At 37.5% G+C, this 21,810-nt stretch overlaps 1 protein-coding gene across 1 annotated transcript in view; it reads left to right on the top strand.

Annotated features, from left to right (window-relative positions):
- The window catches only part of Lrp1b (LDL receptor related protein 1B), a 1,617,914-nt gene that overhangs the window by 847,894 nt on the left and 748,210 nt on the right, over positions 1-21,810 (top strand). The window contains exons 19-20 of the mRNA XM_059258831.1: positions 99-179; positions 1,248-1,415. Of these exons, the coding sequence (XP_059114814.1) occupies positions 99-179; positions 1,248-1,415 (249 nt within the window). The remainder of the gene's footprint in view (positions 1-98; positions 180-1,247; positions 1,416-21,810) is intronic.

The following is a 21,810-nucleotide window of genomic DNA, read 5'->3' as shown; positions in this document are numbered from 1 at the left end:
GAGGACAAGAGTTCTGATCACAGTAGTAAAATGGATACAAATCAAACCAAGCACAGTCCATAAAACATTTCTCAGTGGCTCTCTTATATCCTTCACAGAATTCCCGACGTGCGAGCCGCTAACTCAGTTCGTATGCAAGAGCGGAAGATGCATCAGCAGCAAATGGCACTGTGACACTGGCAAGTACCGAGCGCTCACTGCCCAGCACTGACCAGATCAGAGCCCAGCTCTCTGGGCTGCCTGGCTTCCTCCAAAGGGAGTTTGCAAGCAAAGCTTGCAGAGCCCAGCAAAGTGGCTAAGAAAAGTGGTGAGCGGGCAGCTGGCACATCACTGGGGATCAGTGTTAGGGATAATGGAGCATGATATTTGTCCCATGGGGCTTGAACAGTGCTTCATTTTCAGATATTAGTTTGGGCATAGACTAAATCTACAAAGATGAATAAAGGGAACAATTAAGGTAACGACCAGAACAATTTTAGGTTCCTGAAGCATTTATGTAACCTTGGCAGTTTATGAATTATTATGCAATTAGCCAGATGATCTTAGCTCTGTCACCTTGCTTTTTATGTGCAAGTAATGTTTTTCTTCCCTGTATTTAGTTGTATCATTATGCCAAGTTGTTCTAAATGCAGGCAAATGAGTTATATATTAATCAATGTCATTTAGTTCCATTTAATCCATTGTCTTTGCGATGGCCAATCCTAAGGATGAATCATTTCTAATGTGAACATACAGTTTCCATGTATGAATCCAGTCGATTAGGCAGCGGGGGGGGGGGGGGGGGATGAGCAGTAAATGGCTATGTCAGAGCATAGAGACAAAGGCACTGGGTGGAAGATACAGCTACAAGTTCTGAGGCATAGGAATGGTGGCTTCGAGTAGTAATTTCACCATAATTCTACTGCACTGTGTCACTTAACAGTCCCATAGTCACAACTTTCCTCTTAACCCTTGTGGCAGAGAGGCAGTTAGTGGGTGGTTAGTCATTCATAAACAAACTAGATTTGAAGCTGCAAAATCTAAAGTCAGTACTTTCCTTCTCTTGGTTCTGCATTTGCTATTAAACCAGAAGAGATGTAACGTCAGTATAAAATGAGACTTATTGACTGTTCCCAGGAAATGTTGGTCATGAACGTATCTTTCCTTTTCCAAAATCATAAGCAAACTCTGCACAGAAAATGCTATAAAAGTAAGGAAAGAATGTTCTTCAAACTGAGTTTTTACTAGCTTTTAGTGTTTCTCCCCAGATGATGACTGCGGGGACAGGAGTGATGAGGTGGGCTGTGTTCACTCTTGCCTTGATGACCAGTTCAGATGTCCCAGTGGCCGGTGTATCCCGGGGCATTGGGCCTGTGACGGTGACAATGACTGTGGAGACTTCAGTGATGAAACACACGTCAACTGCACCAAATCGGGTCAGTAATTTTATCCATCTCTGAAATATCATGACAGACTGATACATAAATAAACTCTTTAGAGTGTATTATTAAATCACAAGCTAATTGCTCATCATATTAACAATACACAGGAAGAACAAGATAATATTACCTTTGACCTCAATGTTTTTAATTTTTTCCTTTCTTTTCTCTGGTTTCTTACTTCAGTGGTGTCCAATACTTGGTTGATTTCTGTGCCCATTGCTTTCTATATTCATTAAATACTTTGGTACAATTGTTCTAACCTTACACAAATTTTAAAGTGTCTGAAAAAGGAAAAAGAAATATATAAAAAGATAGTTTTACGATTGACTATCAAAAATGAAATGAAAGAAGGCGGAGCATCCAGGACTGTGGTTCTTAGCAGATCTGTGATAAAGCAGACCCTGTCAATAGCATGCATTGCTTTGTAAAATGTAAAATATAAACCATCAAATATATTAGTATATTAAAAACAATAGCAGAATCACAGGAAAGTGTCAGCTTTCAAAACAATAATATTGTCATCTTTATCATTTAACTGACAATTTCTACTAAAATAACTTATTTTTATTAATTCCATAAATATTGAGTACTAAGGGCTAACTAAAATGTTTAAATATCCATAGCATCTTTTAAAATAGGTAACATTTAAATAGGTGGACAATAAAATGCTTTATTTAAGGTGGTAGAATCTAGAGACTCATTTACACTGTGGAAGCTTAGTTTTCAAAGGCTCTCCCTAATAGACACATGTGTCTTCTCCAAACATTTGAGAACTCATGTGACTGTTAGTGTCTCAAGAATTTTATTCCATATGGTATTCTCTCTGTCATTGGAAACTGTGGCTAACTCTGCATAGCAGGTTTTTAAAGGAAGGCCCCTGGCTTTTATGTGAATTTGCCAATTGATGCATTTTTATTTGGCCTGTATTATGAGAATCATAGCAATGATCCAAAATGACTGTTCAATGTCCCTGAGCTCTGAGGCAAGGAAACATAAGTATTCGTTTTGTTGGTCTTGACATGATTCATAGTGGTTTTCTTTGAGGGGGGACAGAGGTGAACAAAATAGAAACTAGAAAGGAAGCAGAAAATTACTAAGAAATTTTTTCAGGTGGACATTTGAATTTAATTGTCTTCAAATCAGGGGGATATTGAATTATTGATGGAGCTAATATTAAATATTATCTGTCTCTTATTCTGCATTGTGCAATAACCTCATGTCCTCTCTCCTTTTCTTTCCCATGACTCTCTTCTGTCTTTCTCTCCTTTCTTCTCTCAATGTATTTATTTTGTGAGAATACATAAAATGAAAATTCTTAATACTAATCAGGCATAGAAAATAATTGCATGGGGACATTTTTCCTTTTTTAATAGGTATTTGAAGCATTTGTCTACAGGGTAATTGACACCTCATTAATGCACTGCAGTTTAACTCATTTGCCCTCCTCACAGATGTCTCTTCAGGCTTCTCATAGGGTGTGCATCTGTGGCCTGCTGGCGGTGCCCCATAATATGCTATAAAAGATAAATTGCCCCAAAGTTAAATTATTTTCACCTAGAAACAAGATTCTATCCCTCTTTTCTATGTATATTTGTTGCAATTTAAAGAGACCATTGCACATTAATAAGTTTGAACAAGTATTTCAGCCTCATAAATACCCACAGCCTCTTGTAGACACTAAAGAATATTTTAAGTTGAATTATCATACAAGCAGAGACATTTGAATTTTGCTTTGTTTTGTTTTTTGAGAGAGGGATTTTTTGTGTAACCACTTTGTCTATCCTGGAACTCACTCTGTAGACCAGGATGGCTTTGAACTCATAGAGATCTGCCTGCCTCTGCCTTACTAGTGCTGGGATTAAAGTCTTGAGTCACCACTGCCCCGCTGAGACATTTCAATGTTAATAGCCTTAGTTTTTCACAGCAACTCAGTTTCCCCACACATTACTATAAAGGCCAAACTGTCAGTGAGACCTTCTTATGCGGTAGAACACTAAGGAAATGATTGAGATAATCTATATGATTCATGGACATATTTCAGGAAGCATTAGAGAATTGACTCAGTTTTAGTTTTAAGGCGTAAACTACACAAGGATTCTATAACAAAATATGCCTTGTGATGAGGAGTGGGCGCAGCAATTGAGTAAAGATGACATTTAAGATGGCTTCAGGACAAAACAATTCCTTTATTTTCATCCTCTATTATTTTGATTATACATTCTGGTACAGAAGTTATGAAATATAATATTGAGATATCATGTGGAAGTTATTATCTTATATACTTTTATCTATAGACTTGTGTGGCTAGTGACAAGGTAGAAATTTGATATAATTAGTCACATAATTCTGTTTCAAAACCTGCTGTGGAAGAAAGAGCAGGAGTTTCTGGCTTGAGTTTAAAGACTAGCTGTCAAAGCTCATTAAATTCCTCAAATAATTGCTCAGCACTTTGCTGTGCACTTCCTGGAAGACAGAGCATATGGTGCAGCCCCTCTTGACTTAAGATCTTTTCAAAGGAGTAGAACAGTTCACAATCAGAATATTTCATATAGAATCTCTATTTCATAAAATTCTTATTCAGTTTGTGTTCTCTCAGGCATCACATTCAGAAAGGAAGTATTTCCATGGCCATGGTGGGTTTTTCATGACAATGTGATTTGCAACTCCAACAGAACAGTTCTCTTCTGTGTTAATGAGCATCTATCCCTTTGTCTCTGAATTTTATTTTGTTAAGGTTTCTCATTTTATAACTTCCTATAGTCAAAGAACACAGTGTCTTCATAAGGCTTTGTTGTTACACACACACACACACACACACACACACACAGACAGAGAGAGAGAGAGAGAGAGAGAGAGAGAGAGAGAGAGAGAGAGAGAGAGAGAGGAGGGAGGGAGAGAGAGAGAGAGAGAGTCAATTTTGTCGTGGAAAATCATTCACAAGACTTCTATCTTTCTTTGATGTGGTTTCTGTCTCTCATCAATTCAATTGAACTTTGTGTTTTGCTTGGTCCTATTTCTTCTACTGTGACCATGACCTTTGTATGTTTGTTGTTTTCGGTTGTCCTAGGTGAATAGTTTTGTTTTGTTTAGTTTTGTTTTTTTCCATGGTGATCCAGATTTCCTGGGCATTTTGTGTTAAGACTTTTTTGGCTTCAGTGTTTTCTTTGATTGATGAATGTATTTCCTCTATTCTATCCCCCACGCCAGAGATTCTCTCTTCCACCTCTTGTATTCTGTTGGTTATGCTTGCATCTGTAGTTTCTGTTTGTTTACTCAGATGTTCTATTTCCATCATTTCCTAGGTTTGTATCTTCTTCATTGTTTCTATTTCAATTTTCAGGTCTTGAACTGCTTCCTTCACATGTTTAATTGCTTTTCTTGGTTTTCTTGGCTTTCTTTAAGGGATTTGTCTATTCCTCAATTTCTTTAAGGGAATTTTTCATTTCCTCTTTAAAGGCCTCTATCATCTTCCTAAATTTATTTTTAAGATTGCTTTTTTCTGTTTCTTCTATGTTGTGATGTTCAGGTCTTGCTGTTGTAGAACTACTAGTTTCTAGTGGTGCCATATTGTTCTTTATGCTGTTTTATGTATTTTTGCAATGGCATCTACCCATCTCTTCCTCCAATAGGTATAAGAGTTGCCTGTGTCTGAGGGAGCTGTTCTTGGTCCACTCTGTGCTGGCTGTGCCTATGTTTCAGGAACTGCTCTTGGTCCTTCCTATCAGAGCTCTTGGTCCAATCAGAGCAGTTGGATTCTATGTCTCAGGGAGCTTCTGACATCTTAGGTGGATGGGTGGGTATGGGGCAGGAAGTGGGTCTTGTAGAATGCAGGATCTGGTCTGACGGGAGGTGTTGGTGGGGGATGCCTGCCCTCAGGAGTCTTCTCTCTGGCCTGCACCTGGGGCAATGATGGGTCTAGGTTTTTTTGTTTGTTTGTTTGTTTGTTTGTTTTGTTGTTGTTTTTTTTATAATTGGCTGGACTCAGAACTTAGTATAGGGCAAGTCCTTGAGAGACAAAGCATGGCCGTTTACTGTGTACCAAAAGGTTCATACCCAAATGTGGTTTACAAGTGTTTTATTTACTTTCTGATTGCTGTGACAAAGCACCTTGACCAAAGAGACTTATAGAATGAGTTTATTGGGGGCTCACAGTTTCAGAGGGTGAATCCATGACCATCATGGCAAGTAGCAGGCAGGCAACAGGCAGGCAGGTGTAGCACCTCAGGAGTAACTAAGAGCACAAGGGAGAGAGAGAGAGAGAGAGAGAGAGAGAGAGAGAGAGAGAGAGAGAGAGAGAGAGAGAGAGAGAGAGAGAGAGAGAGAGAGAGGACACTAAATGAGAATAGTGTGGGCTTTTAAAAACTCAAAGTCCATCCCCAATGCCCTCAGTGACACACTTTCTCCAAAAAGGCCACACTTCCTAATCCTTCCCAAATAGTTTCACCAACTGGGTGTGAAGCATTCAAACATATGAGCCTAGGAGGGTCATTCTCATTCAAGCTACCACAACAGATAAAGACATACTGTCAAAGTGAGATCCATCTTTTCTTAGAAGCATACAACCATGTATGTGAAATAGTAAAATAAGGAGTCTGGATATTCTTGATATGCATAAATACAAATGCATAAAATAATTTTGATTTCATTTTGACAGTTTAATTTATTTAAATTATGTAACATTCTACTTATGCCTTTTTCAAAATCTCACCTTTATTTCACCCTTTTGGTTGGTATAAGACACTGCTAATACCTTTACATGGTTATTTCTCTGTTAGTCTCCTCTGAAAATATTTTAAAGTTGCCATCCAATAATTTAGCATATTTATAATAGAAGAGGTGACAGGTTTTTTCCAAGTTAGTATTTCACCTACACTTTGCAGTTTTTCCTAAAAGCAATTTAAATATTTTTCATTCTACATTTTAAAGGGACATTTAGGTGGTCATGTTTTTTTTTGCCATTGTTTGTAATGCCTTTTCTGGGGGTGTTAGAAATACTTATTACCTGCTGCACTAAACGAACATTATGATTGATTCTGTGACATGTGGTCTCTTATTTATACAGCAAACACAGTACAAATGCAAATTAAAAATGATGTATTCATGGATCCTCAATGTTGATTTATTGTCAGTAATGTTTGATCTGATCCATTAGACAATCATGTAATTTGCTAATACACGTGTTCACACACGTTCATATTCCTCTGCCCACTTACTATTTGTATTCTGATCTTACTATATTTCCTCCTACTTTGAAAACATATACTGTTCTCTCCTTTGGTCTATTTCCTCAATAATTCATTGATCTCGTGCCTTTGTTGTTCACAAATTGTACAAAGAAAGAATAATCTTAGCTTACCTTTCTACCTTTGTGGCCATGGGTACTACTTACTGCATAGTAAATAGTTGTTGAATATAAGTTTTATTGCTGTGATACAAAATTTCTTTATCTTGTCAGAACCCATGCCATATATATTGTGTCTTTATGGGTAGTGAAATCCTGGGATATACATAAATGATATACAAGATCCTGGGATATATATAATGATGTACAAGATTACATGTATTGATCTGGTTTTGCTCATCTTTTTTTTAGTAAATCGTCATTTTCACTTATATAGTAATTACTGGCAATCTCAGGCCAGGGTTCAATAAAATAAAAACACATGATATTTCTTCTATCTGTTGTTTTTATGTTGAAAACATTTTTGCTTCTACTGTCTAAGCAGTAAGTACCAATGAATGAGGAAAGTTAATTGTTGATAAAATAGTGGCATAAAAATAAGTTAACATGCTAGCGACTGAATGATCTCCAGTTGCTTTGTATTTCTGACTTTTTAAAGACATACACTACCAATGATACACAAGATCAAGATGCTCGTATAGTAGTCCACAGCTTGAGTTCTTCATAAAGATCATATGTTTCTGTTCTATCCAGCTGTTTAGATTGTTATTGAGCATATTCTGTTTGTTCTAACCTTATGTGAATTAACATTCATATTATCTTCAAGCAATTACTGTCTTACTCTGAATGATATACTTGGTTTTACATAAACATGAGAGTTGGAAACACCTTTCTTTTTACTACAGGCCACTGTAATGAAATTCTCAATGGGTGCCCTACAGACTCTGACCTTTATATTAAACAGTAGCAATAAGTATGTCTGACCTTCCTTTAAATTTTAATCTCTTTTATCCCTCACAATCCATCTTATTAAATTGATTCTGGAACCATTCAACTGGAACAGCTGTGGACATTCCTACACAGACAATTTTAATGTCTCTCCCAAAAAATGTGTTCCTGTCATAAGAGGTTTGTTCTATAGACATAAAAAAAAATCTAGGAAACTGGGAGAAGACCATTGAGTTGAATCATTTTGTCTCACAGATAAGGACATGTATTCATCTAAACAAAATCCTATCCCTTTGAATGTGTAAAGAGCTGGTGTTCTGTGTAAGAAATATTGAGGCTGATGCAAATGAATCAGGGAAACATTTTCAGCAGATTTTTGACTAAAATGACCGTTCTAACTTTGTAAGTGGGAAATGAAATATTGAAAAGGGTTGTTCCTATCCCTGCACAAGCTTCCCCTCCTGCCCATCTCTAGAGCACCTTCTCAGAGCACACAGCAGTACAGTCAGGGTGTCTCTGCATTTATTCATCTAACTTAGGAGAAGGACATAGAGTCTGGCCATGTGGGAACTCATTTGCATATTCCCTGCTGATTTAAAGCTGATAAGGTCCTTTTTTTTTCTTTTCTTAACATCTATTACAGCAAGTTTCCCCTCAATTTCTCCACTACTAACCTTTTGTGTTATTGTTTTCTGATGAAACCTTGAAATTAATTTCTTTTTTTCCTTTTGTGTACATTTCTTTATTCTCTTTCTTGCTATTTTTGTGATTTAGAGATCCTACCTAACATCCTGAGGTTATGTAAATTGAATTGGGATTTGTAAAAAAATTTAAATTTCTTTATTTAGGAAAGATTTTTTTTTTTTTTTTTTTTTTTTTTTTTTTAAAGTGAAGTTTTTTTTTTTTTTTTTTAATTTATTTATTATGTATACAGCATGTATGACTGCAGGCCAGAAGAGGGCACCAGATCTCATTACAGATGGTTGTGAGCCACCATGTGGTTGCTGGGAATTGAACTCAGGACCTCTGGAAGAGCAGTCAGTGCTCTTAACCTCTGAGCCATCTCTCCAGCCCGGGGCAAGTTCTCTTCTTCCACAGTAGATTCAGAAGAACTACCTAGGGTTGCCACACTTGCATCAAAATGTAGCATCTAAGCTTTACTGCCAAACCTGCAAGTTTTCTGTGGAGCCTGGGTAGGAGGGAGTTCTGTTTGTACGGCTGTCCTTTGAGGCAGATCTGTTTCTGCTGTTTCCTACTCCAACACCTTTCCTGACCTTTTTTAAAAATACATTTACTAAGATGCATGGATGAAAAGAATAAAAACATTGCCAGTAATTCTCAGTATATTAAAGTATTGACTTTAAATATGAAGGAATTTGCAAATCAAGTATTGACAAAAATCATAGTAATTACTTTTTTTTTCATCTTAATGAAAGTATAAATCGTTTCCTCACAAAATACAATTCAATGTAAATTTAAGCTCTACCTAATTGTTGAGAAACATTACATCTATTTTCATTGAAATATAAACTGCATGGATTAACTTTATTCTCTCACAGATTGATTTATTTTCCTTGGAAAATGTTAACACTGAGATATCAAAACAATGTTAATTAATAATGGATTTTATCCATAGGAAAACTTTGTTTATTTTCCAAGAAAAATTATATCTTTACAGTTCATTTGAACCTTAATACTGCAAACACTTTTACATCAATAGCAAAGAAAGCTCAAGGATTTTCATTCAATTAATAAGAAAAATACTGTTTTGATTTTTCTTCCTTTTATTGAAAATAGATTCTTTTCTCATACAATGTATTCTGATTATAGTTTCCCCTCCCTCTACTTCTCCCAGTTCCTTCCCAATCCCCTCGCCCTCTGGATCCACTCCCCTTCTGTCTCTCATCAGAAAAGAACAGGCGTCTAAGAGATAACAGCAAGACATGACAAAAATAAAATATGATAAAACAAAAACTATCATATCTAGGCTAGACAAAGCAACAAAGAAGAGTTAAAAAGAGACCAAGTGCAGGCACAAGAATCGGAGACCCACTCATTCACATTCTTAGGGGTCCCATAGAAATATTAAACTGATGCAGACCTGTGTCTTCTCCATTCTTGCTGCTTCAGTTTCTGTGAGTTTATATCAGCCTTGCTCGGTTGATTCAGGAGGCCTTGATCTCTGGGTGTCCTCCATCCCCTCTGTCTCTTTCAGCCTTTCCACTTCCTCTTCCACAGGGTCCCCTGAGCTATGAGGGGAGTCATTTGATGGGGACATCCCATTTAGAGCTGAGTGTTCCAAGGTCTGTTGGTCTGTCTTCCTCCCTGCCTCCCCCACCCCCATCGCCTAATGTCTAGCTGTGGGTCTCTGTATTTATTTACTTGTTTGTTATTTGTACCTGCTGAAGGAGGAAGCTTCTCTGATCATGACTGAAAAAAAGCACTGATATACGAGTATAGCAGAATATTATTAGGAGTCATTTAATCACACTTTCATTTCTTCGTAAGACAGTAGTATTTGGATTTACCCTAGGTCTCTGGGCTATATAGTCTCTGGTTCTTGGTCACCTAAGCAGTACTGGGTATGAGTTCTATCTTGTAGATAGGGCCTTACATCAAATAAGACATTGGTTGGCTACCCTGACAAATTCTGTGCCACCACTGTCCTGCCATTTTTTGTATGCAGGACAGACTGTAGGTCAAAGTTTTTGTGCATGGGTTAGTGTCCATATTTCTCTTTCGGTCACCAGCAGAATACCTTCCCACCCCAAAGAGATTATAATAAAGGGAGGAAGGCTCCATGTAGGTACCAGCTCAACTTTACTATGTTCAATAAGTGTCCTTTGGGTATATGTGGTATAGCCCAAGAGTATTATAGCTGGTATACCACAGGAGGTACACATGAGATATATAAATTCTCAACTTGTGTGGGTGTTGTCATCAGCCAGATGTTGGTTTGTAGGTTGTCTTGGCAACAGTATGAGTTATTTGGGGATTTCTATAGGACTCCTTTGGCCAACAACTCACTTGGACATAACCCAGTCCTGGTGCTGGAAAGTTTGTTTGATTAGAAGAGATGGCCAGTGGGAGTTCCACTTCCTCATTAGGATTGTCTTCCTGTATTTTAGGGAGTTTCTACTGCACTCAGTTTACATACCACCCCTCAAATGCCCCTCAATTGTCCCTGTGCCTTCTCTCATTCCCTCCCTCAATCCTAAGTCCCTTTTCCCTCTTCACATGGTCACCCCATTCCTTTCCTTTTTGTCCCCAGTCTACCCATAGAATCTATTCTATTTCTCCTTTCCAGGGAGATCTATATGTTTGTCCTAGTCCTTTCTATACCTAAACTGTCTAGGTCTGCAGATTGTAGGTTGGTATTCATTTATTTAATAGCTAATATCTGCATATAAGTGAATAATACAATATTTATCTTTCTGGGTCTGCATTACCTCACTAAGTATGATTTATTTTTCTAGTTCCATCCATTTGCCTGTAAATTGCCTTTCATATTTTTTTTTTTACTTATGACTGAGTAATACTCCATTTTGGAATAGTCCAGTATTTTCTTTATCCATTCTTCTATTGAGAGATATTTAGGTTGTTTCTAGTTTCTGGCTATTATGAATAGAACAGCAATGAACATGGCTGAGCAAGTGGTAAGATGAAGTGTCCTTTGGGTATATGTGGTATAGCCCAAGAGAAATATAGCTGGTATACCACATAAGGTACACATGAGATATATAAATTCGCAACTTTTTGGGGAACTGACATTGATTTCCATAATGGCTGCACAAGTTTGCATTCCAATACACAATGGATGAGTGTTCCCCTTATTCAGCATCCTCACCATCATGACCTGTCACTTGTGTTGTTGATGGTAGCCATTCTGACAGGTGTAAGATGGAATCTCAAAGTAGCTTCGATTTGTATTTTTCTGATGGCTAAGAAGGTTGAAAAATTTTTTTTCAGTATTTCTCAGTCATTTAAAATTTGTGAAGCAAGGGGAACACTTCTCCACTGTTGGTGGAAGTGTAAACTTGTACAACTACTTAGGAAATCAGTATGGCAGTTTCTCAGAAAATTGGTAATCAATCTACCTCCAGAACCAGCTATATCACTCTTGGGCATATACCCAAGGAATGCTCAATCATTCCTTGTGGGTATACCACAAGGACACATGCTCAAGTACATTCATAGCAGCATTATTGGTAATAACCAGAACCTAGAAACAACCTAGATGCCCCTATACCAAAGAATGGATAAAGAAAATGTGGTATATATACACAATGGAATACTACTCAGCAGTAAAAATCAATGACATCCTGAAATTTGCAGGCAAATTGATAGAACTCAAAAATATCATCCTGAGTGAGGTAACCCAGACTCAGAAGGACAAACATGGTATGTACTCACTCATAAGTGGATACTAGACAAGAAACAAAGGATAACCAGACTACAAACCACAGCTCCAGAGAAACTAGGTAATAAGGAGGACCCAAAGAGGGATGCATGGATCACCCTGGGAAGGGGAAATAGATGAGATCTCCATGAGTAAACTGGGGGAGAGTGGGTAATATAGGGTAGGGAATAGGGGATGAGGACATAAGGGGATGGGACAGTTGAGTTGGAACAGGGACAGAGCGGGAGAGCAATGAAAGAGATACCATAATAGAGGGAGACATCATGGGGACAGGGAGAAACCAGGTGCTAGAGAAGTTCCCAGGAATCCACAAGGATGAACCCAGTTTGAACTACTAGTGATAGCTGAGATGGTACCTGAACTGGCATACCCCAGTAATCAGATCGTGATTACCCTAACTGTCACCCAGGAGCCTTCATCTAGTAACTAATGGAGGCAGATGCAGAGATCCACAGCCAAGCACCAGGCTGTGCTCCAGGATGCCAGTGTAAGAGAGACAAGAGGGATTCCATGAGCAAAGGGCATCAAGATCATGATGGGGAAACCTACAGAGAAAACTAAACCAAGCTAGTGGCAACTCATGAACTTTAGACAAACAGCTATGGAGTCTCCATGGGACTGGACTAGACCCTCTGCATAAGTGAGACAGTTATGTAGCTTGACCTTCTTAAAGTTACCCCTGGCAGTAGGATCAGAATCTATCCCTGGTGCATGAGCTGGCTTTTTAGAGCCCACTGTCTATGATAGGACACCTTACACAGCCTTGATGCAAGGGGAGGGGCTTGAACCTGCCTCAACTGAATGCAACAGGCTCTGCTGACTTCCCAAGGGAGGCCTTACCTTGTCTGAGGAGGGAATGGGGGATAGGTTGGGGGCAGAAGGCTGGTGGTGCAGGAGGAGGGAAGAGAGGTGGATCGGTGGTTGGTATGTAAAATGAATAAAAAATTCCTTAATAAAAAAATAAACAAATCAAATTCCTCTAGTGAGAATTGTCTGTTTTTATCTGTACCCCATTTTGAATTGAATTATTTGTTTGGTTTTTTTTTTTGGCATCTACTTTATTAAGTTCTTTATACATTTTGAATATTAGTCCTTTATCAAATGTGGAGTTGATAAAAATCTTTTTCCATTCTGTAGGCTGCCACTTTGTTCGAATGGTGATGCTGTTTGCCTTAGAAAAGCTTTTAGGTTTCATGAGGTCCATCCATTAATTGTTCATCTTAATGTCTGGGCTATTGCTATTCTGTTCAGGAAGTCCTTTCAGTTCGAGACTGTTCACTACTTTCTCTTTTATCCAGTTCAGTGTATCTGGTTTTATATTGAGGTATTTGATCGGTTTGAATTTAAGTTTTGTACAGGATGATAAGTATGAATCTATTTGCTTTCTATATGCAGACATCCAGTTTGAATATCACCATTTATTGAAGATGCTGTCTTTTTTACTGTGTCCATAGGTGTGTGGTATTATGTCTGGGTCTTCAATTTGATTCCATTGATCAACATCTATTTTTATGCTACTACGATGTAGTTATTATTAATAGAGCTCTTTAATACGACTTGAATTGAGGAATGATGAAAACTCCAGTACTTCTTTTAGTATTCAAGATTGCTTTCACTATTTTGGATTTTTGTTGTTCTATATTGTTTTTTGTTTTGTTTTTGGTTTTTCAAGACAGAGTTTCTCTGTGTAGTTTTGGAGCCTGTCCTGGATCTCGCTCTGTAGACCAGGCTGGCCTCGAACTCAGAGATCCGCCTGGCTCTGCCTCCCGAGTGCTGGGATTAAAGGCGAGCACCACCGCCACTGCCATTTTTTGTTGTTCTATATGAAGTTGTGAGTTGTCCTTTCAAGGTCTGTGAAGAATTGCGTTGAAATTCTTTTGGGATGTAGTTGGAAGTTTTCCTTTGTCAGGCAATTGGTCAGGACAAATCTCTCCCACTCACACCCCCCCCCAAGTAAACACATAGAGTCTTGTACTAATTATAACTGCATGGTCATGGCTCAAGCTTTTTATATCTTAAATTAACCTATTTCTATAAATCTATACTTTGCCACGTGGCTCTTGGCTTACTGGTATCTTTACATCTTGCTTCTCATGGCGGTGGCTGACAGCATCTCCTCTGCTCTGTTTTTCTCCTTCCTCTCTATCTGTTTGGATTTTCCACCTGCCTCTAAGCTGCCTTGCCATAGGCCAAATAGCTTTATTGATCAATCAATCAGAGCAACATATTTTCACAGCATAAAGAAAGACATTCCCCCATCAATGGGATTTCACTGAGTCTGTAGATTGCTCTTGTTTAATGACCATTTTTTATTATGTTAAGTCTAGCATCAGAGCCATGAGCATGGGAGATCTATCCATCTTCTGATAGCTTCTTCAATTTTTGTCTTCAAAGACTTGAAGTTTTTAATTATACAAGTTTTTCACTTGCTTGGTTAGAGTTACCCTAAGATATTTTATGTTATTTGAGGCTATTGTGAAAAGTGTTGTTTTCCTGATTTCTTGCTCAGTCCATTTGTCATTTGTATATAAGAATGCTATTGTTTTCTGTGAGTCCATTTTGTATCTTGCTACTTTGTTGAGTTTATCAGTTATAGAAATTTTTCAGATGGATTTTTTTCAGGTCACATATGTATACTATCATATCATCTACAAATAAAGATTCTTTGACATCTTTTCCAGCTTGTATCTCTTTGACTTCCCCTTCACTTGTCTTATTCACCTAGCTAAGATTTCAAGTACTATATTTGAATATGTATGGAGAGAGTGGACAACTTTGTCTTGTTCCTAATTTCAGTGGAATTGTTTTGAGTTTCTCTTTGTTTAATTTGATGTTGCTATATGCCTGCTATATACTACCTTTATTATGTTTAGGTATGTCTTTTGCATCCCTAAACTCTTGAGACATTTTATAATGAAGGGGTGTAGGATTTTGTCAAAAGCCTATTCTGCATCTAATGAGATGATCATGGGTTTTTTCTTTCAGTTTGTTTATATGATGCATTATATTTATTGATTTTTGTAACTTGAAGAATCCCTACATCTCTGGGATGAAGCCTATTTGATCATTGTGGTTGATTTTTTGATATGTTTCTGGACTCAGTTTGCAAATATTTCATTGATTATTTTTGAATTTATGTTTGTAAGGGAAATTAGTCTGTAATTCCCTTTCTTTAATGAGCCTTTATGTGGTTTGAGTATCAGGGTGATTGTGGTCTCAAAAAATGAATTCGGCAATGTTCCTTCTGTTTCTATTTTTTTTGAGAAAATTTGAGGAGTATTGGCATTAACTCTACTTTGAAAGTATGGTAGAATTCTGCAACAAATCAATCAATCAATCAATCAATCAATCAATCAATCTTGTCTGTAACTGAAGTTTTCTGGTCCCGCCCGGCTCCCACAGTCCCTCAGCTGCTCAGACCCAAATAAACACATGCAGGTTAATATTTTTAAACTATGGCCATGTCAGGATTCTTCTTATCTAGCTCTTATATCTTAAATTAACCAATTTATATAAATCTATACTTCGCCATGTGGCTTGTGGTTTACCAGTATCTTTACATCTTGCTTCTCATGGTGGCAGCTGGCATAGTCTCTTCTGCACTCTTTTCTTCTCCCCTATCTCTCCAGGTAGAATGTCCTGCCTCACCTTACACTACCTCACCATTGGCCAAACAGCTTTATTTATCAACCAATCAGAGCAACATATTTTCACAGCATAAAGAAAGACATTCCCATCACTTGTCCATGGTTCTATTTAGATTAGGGAATGTTTAATAACTGATTCTCCTTTACTAGAGGTTATAGGTCTGTTTAAATTACTTACATGTTCTAGATTTAACTTTGGTAGGTGGTATCTACCAAGAAAATTATCCATTTCTTTTAGATATTATAATTTGGTGGGATACAAATTTTTGAAGTATGACATAGTGATTCTTTGGATTTCCTTGATGGCTATTGTTATGTCCTCTTTTTCATTTCTGATTTTATTAATTTGCATATCTCGATGTGTCTTTTAGTTTGGATAAGGGTCAGCCTATCTTTTTAATTTTCTCAAAGAACCAATTCTTTGTTTCATTGATTCTCTGTATTGTTCTCTTTCTTTCTATTTTATTGATTTCAGCCTTCAGTTTGATAATTTTTTGCCTTCTATTCCCTTTGGGTGTGCTTACTTCTTTTCTTCTAGAGCCTCCAGGTGAGGTGTGCTGTCAAGTTGGTAATATGAGATCATTCCAGTTTTTTGTGTAGACATTTATTGCTATGGACTTTTTTTCTTAGCACCACTTTTATTGTGTTCCATAAGAATAGTTATGCTGTATGTTCATTTTACTTGGATTCCTGTAGAAAGTATTTTCTTTATTTCTGTCTTGACTCACTTTTCATTCAGTAGAAATTTTTTCAGATTCCATGGGTTTGTAGCCTTCTGCTGTTTCTGTTGCTGATTATCAGCTTTAATCTTGGTAGCCTCACAGGATACAGGGAATTACTCCAATTTTCTTATACCTGTGGAGACTTGCTTTGTTCCAAGTGTGTGGTCACTTTGGGAGAAAGTTTCTTTTCTTTTCTTTACTTTTTTTTTTTTTTTTTTTTTTTTTTTTTGGTTTTTTGAGACATGGTTTCTCTGTGTAGCTGTGTAGCTTTGCGCCTTTCCTGGATCGCGCTCTGTAGACCAGGCTGGCCTTGAACTCACAAAGTTCCACCTGGCTCTGCCTCCCTAGTGCTGGGATTAAAGGCCTGCGCCACCACTGCCCGGCTTGGGAGAAAGTTTCTCAAAGTGCTGAGAAGAAGGTATATTCTTTTGTGTTTGGGTGAAATGGTTCCTAAATATCTGTTGTCTCCATTTGGTTTATACCATCTCTAAAGTCCAGTATTTCTATTTAGTTTTTGTTTTGATGATCTGTCCACTGGTGAGAGAGTGGTATTAGAGTCTCCCAGTGTCTGTGCATGAGGATAAAATATGTGATTTAAGCTGTGATAATGTTTCTTTTATAAACTTGGGTGCACATATGTGTTTGGGGAATAGATTTTAAGAATGGAAATGTCATCTTGGTGGATTTTTCTTTTGATGAGTATGTGGTATCCTTCCCTATCCCTTTTGATTAGTTTTGGTTTAAAGTCTATTTTGTTAAGTATTAAAATGGATACTTTTTGTATATTTATTTTATTTGCTTTTGAGGTCCATTTTTATTGGGATATCTTTTTTCTAACTCTTTCCCTGAAGCTATCTTGAGGTATGATTCTTGGATGCAACAGAAGGATAAATCCTGTTCTGTTAGTCTGTGTCTTTTTAGTTGGGGGGAGGGAAATTGAGACCTTTGATATTGAGAGATATCAATAACCAAGGATTTTTCTTCCTGTTAATTGTTTTTTTGCTGTTGGTCATGGTTGTATTGGAGGTGATGATGATGAAGTATGTGTTTGTGTTTGCTTCTCTTCTTTTGATTTTGGTGGTGTGAGATTATTTATTCCCTGTGTTTTCATGGATGTAGGTAACCTCCTTAGTTTGGAATTTTCCTTCTAGCACCTTCTGTAGGCCTGAATTTGTAGATAGATACTGTTTAAATTTGATTTTATCATGGAATATCTTGTTTTCTCCCTCTATGGTAATTGAAAGTTTTGCTGGGTAGTATAGTAATGGCACCTGTGGTCTCTTAGAGTCTGCAGCACATTTGTCCAGCCCCTTTTGGTTTTTAAAGTCTCCATTGAGAAGTCATGTATGATTCTAAAAAGTCTGCCTTTACATGTTACTTGGTGTTTTTTTTTTCTTTCTTGCTTTTAATATTACTTCTTCGTTTTGTATGTTTAGTATTTTTTTAAAGATTTATTTATTTATTATGTATACAGCATGTATGACTGCAGGCCAGGAGAGGGCACCAGATCTCATTACAGATGGTTGTGAGCCACCATGTGGTTGCTGGGAATTGAACTCAGGACCTTTGGAAGAGCAGTCAGTGCTCTTAACCTCTGAGCCATCTCTCCAGCCCATGTTTAGTATTTTGATTATTATGTACTAAGGGAAATTTCTTTTCTTGTCCAATCTATTTGGTGTTGTGCAAGCTTCTTATACATTTTTACACATCTCTTTCTTTGGTTAGGAAAATTTTCTTGTATGGTCTTGTTGAAAATATTTTCTGGGTCTTTGAGCTGGGATTCTTTTCTTGCTTTTACTATTACTCTTAGGTTTGGTCTTTTCATAGTATTCCAGATTATCTGGATGTTTTGTGCAACAAATTCTTTTAGATTCAACATTTTCTTTGACACATGTGTGCATTTCTTCTATTGTATCTTCAACACCTGAGACTCTCTCTTCCACGTCTTGTATTCTGTTGATGAAATTTGCCTCTGTAGTTATGGTTTGAATTCCTAAATTTTCATTTCTAGAATTCCCTCAGTTTGTATTTTCTATTGATTCTGTTTTCATTCTCAGATCTTGAAACAATTTTATTCATTTTCTTTCATTCTTTGTGTTTTCTTGGATTTTTTAAGGGATTTATTTAATTTCCTCTTTAAGAAATTCCATCACCTTCAAACATGTGTTTATAAGTTATTTTTCTTGTGCTTCAGCTATATTAGAATATAAGGGCCTCCTTTGTTAGGATAACTGAGATATTTAGAGATATATTGCCCTGGTTGTTATTGATTGTGTTTTATGTTGGTGTTTATGCATTTGGTATAGGGATATAGGTTTAGGTGCTGATTTCTGGATTTGTATTTGTTGTTAGGGCATTTTTTCTCTTGGTTTAAGTTTCCTCTTTGTATTTTCAGAGTACAATGGCTCTGTTGTCTCCTAGAAAATTTTCTTTGGAACAGATAGTTTTGCCCACTGGGGGTTCCAGATAAAATGTGTTTCTGGGTATTAAGAGCTGACACTAAGAAATGGAGATAGACTACTACGGGTTCACAGGAGGAAAGAGAACAGAGTGTTTGACCATAATCTGTTTATTTCTGTCTCCTTGAAATGGGGTCAGACAGTGAAGAGAGGTCACCCTGGAGGGTCTGCTATAGTGCTAGTGCTAGGTATGAGACTGTGGGTTTAGACTCAGAGGACAAGGAGAATATAGACAAAATTCTAAACAGCTTTATTAAACAAGAAACACAGAGTCAAATACAGAGTTGAAAGCCCAAGAGATCAGAGCACTAGCAAATAGCCTTTAGCTTACCACTTGCTGCCGTCCTTCCCTTGAGAAGGTCTCCTGCTGACCTTCTCCTGTGTGACCTGTCTTTTTATTGCCTTTCTGTTTTACCTTATCATTGACTCTAAACCCAACCACATGATTTCCTCGTCACTGCCTGTCTATACAGTCCTCCAGGTCTCTATGGTTGGTACTAGAATTAAAGGTTCAGGTCACCGCTTGGTTGTGTCCTTGAACACACAGAGACTCTGCCTGCCATGTGATCAGATTAAGGGCACGTGCCACCACTGCTGGACTTCTGCTAAATGGCTTGCTTTTAGCTCTAATCCCTAGGCAACTTTATTTTCTAACATACAAATAAAATCACATTTCAGCACACACACAAAAAAATATCACCGTAGGAGAACATGGGAAGAACTACAGAAAATCTACTTGCTTCATTGGCCAGAGGGGTCTGTGGGTTGGTGTGGAGTGCTTGCAGGAATTAGGTGCTGGGATAAAGCAGCAAATAGAGAGAGGGAGAATAAACAGGAAGGTCTGTGGGATCCACAGGAGATGTGAGCAGACGGGAGAAAGGCTGCACAGGTGTTCTTCTGCAAAGATAGGGATGAGACTGGAGGGGTGGATTTGGAGGGAGTGGGGAAGGTCTTCAGTTAGCTAACCTGTTTCCCTGGCCTGCTTAGCTGGCTTGTTCACAAGGTGTTGGAAGCTGGAATACTGGGATGAGTTTGGGGAAGGCTGGAAGAGAGGACCTTTGTAATTTCTCGAGGATAGGCTCAGAGAGAAAAGGGAGACCGTAGGAGGTGTTCTGCTAAAGATTTGTGGTAAGACTCGGGGAATTGGGACTGGAGGAACAGAAAGAGAGGTGGAGATCTGCAGTGAGCCCATCTGATTTCTGATTCCCTGGCAGAAGTGGCCTTTGAGTTAGCAGTTAAGTCCCTGATGGGGTCGGGAGCTGGAATAAAGAAAAGATTGGGGAGCAGGAGGTTAGGAGGGAAAGATCTGTGAGATCCACAGTAGATAAGGCAAGAAAAGATAGTTTTAAGAATCTATACTCTTTCTACTGGGAAGACTGAAATAAACTGGATAAATGTACTGTGTGTAATGAGAACACTGTTTGCTAACAAGGAAGTCTATCATTCTCATCATTGCTCTGCAGAAAATTGTTAATGAATGAATCTATACTTGTTCCAAGCCAATACAGCTTCTGTATTAAGAGAATATTTATGTGTCTTGAAGACAGAGTAATACAGTGTGATAGACAATATGGTTAGCAGCCAGAATCAACAGGCAGCAGGAGGGCTAAGCTTCCTCTTGGGTCTTGTTCTTTCAACAGAAGTGAAAGCAGTAACCACAAGTTCTCTACTTTCCACAGTCAGTTATGCTTCTGGTTTCTCATACTATGGCTTAATCAAGTTGTATTTCTAGACTGTCATACTGGCTTACAGTTATTGAGAGAGAAAGACCAGATATTGAAAAGGAAGCAAACAAAAAAATAGGAAAAAAGGCAATCTACAAATTAAGTAATTCGACTGTCAATGATTGAGTAGTGTTCACAATGTCGTGGTAGTAAAGCAATTAATGGTGGGAACATTGTTCCTAAAATAGCTTTTTAACTCCTTCAGAGACTGTTTAAACTGTCAGCATTTATTTCCTTATTTATATGAAAACTTAACTAGATTTTATTTTATTCTCAATATTAAAGCCACCACAATCCTCTCAAGAAATTACTCTGATGTTTAAAGTCATACACTTAAATACCACAACTGTCCTCACACAGATAATCACTGCCCCATGAAATTTCATCATAAAGACTTTTAATGTTATGTATTTTTTAGATACAAACTTGAAAGGAATGGTCCCTGAACAATAATCAGAAATTAAAACAATTGGGAAGCCTTTTCTGTTCCAATTCTATTTGAAAATAGTTTAATCCTTGCCCATTTCATTATTTAGCATGAAAGCAAAGAGATATCATCCCTTTGTACCCATAAGATTATTTAAGACAATGAGCACAGATTCTTCAGCCCTGAAAGTAACCAAACAAAACAAATACGGTTCTCATAAAACTTTATCTGTTGAACAGTTTGAATACTGGATTTGCTCCACAGGTTATAGCTTGCCTACCTTTCACTGAAAGCACACGTAGTAGATTATATTCTAAATAACAAATTGTTTTGCATAACTCTATCCTTATATTTCATAGACTATCACACTTACAAGGCAAAGGCAAAGTACCATGCAGAGGAGGAAAGGCTGAGAATAGAAAGAGGTAAACCAGTAAGACTTTTAACATATCCTCTGTCCCTCCTTTGCATATATGTCTCATATATGCATACATAGGCATATTCTTCCCTTTTTAGGGATTTATTTATGTTATGTGTTTGAGTATTTTGATTTCATATACATCCATGCACCACATGTGGGTAAATACATGGAAGTAAGAATAGGACCTAATGTATCCTAAAATTGGAGGTTGTGAACCTCCATATGGATGTTAGGAACTGAATCTGTCTTCTGTAAGAATAGTAAATGATCTTAATATCAAGCCATGTGTCTTGGTTAGAGTTTGTATTGCTGTAATGAATAATCATGGCCAAAAAGAAAGTTGGGAAGGAAAGCATTTATTTGACTTACACTTCAGCATTACTGTTCATCACTGAAGAAAGTCAGGACAGGAACTCAAACAGGGCAGGATCCCAGAGGC

The sequence above is a fragment of the Peromyscus eremicus genome, chromosome 4, assembly GCF_949786415.1.
Source record: "Peromyscus eremicus chromosome 4, PerEre_H2_v1, whole genome shotgun sequence".
Classification (NCBI taxonomy): domain Eukaryota; kingdom Metazoa; phylum Chordata; class Mammalia; order Rodentia; family Cricetidae; genus Peromyscus; species Peromyscus eremicus.
Note: the sequence above shows the minus strand (reverse complement) of the source record. Positions and strands in the feature narration are given on the sequence as shown.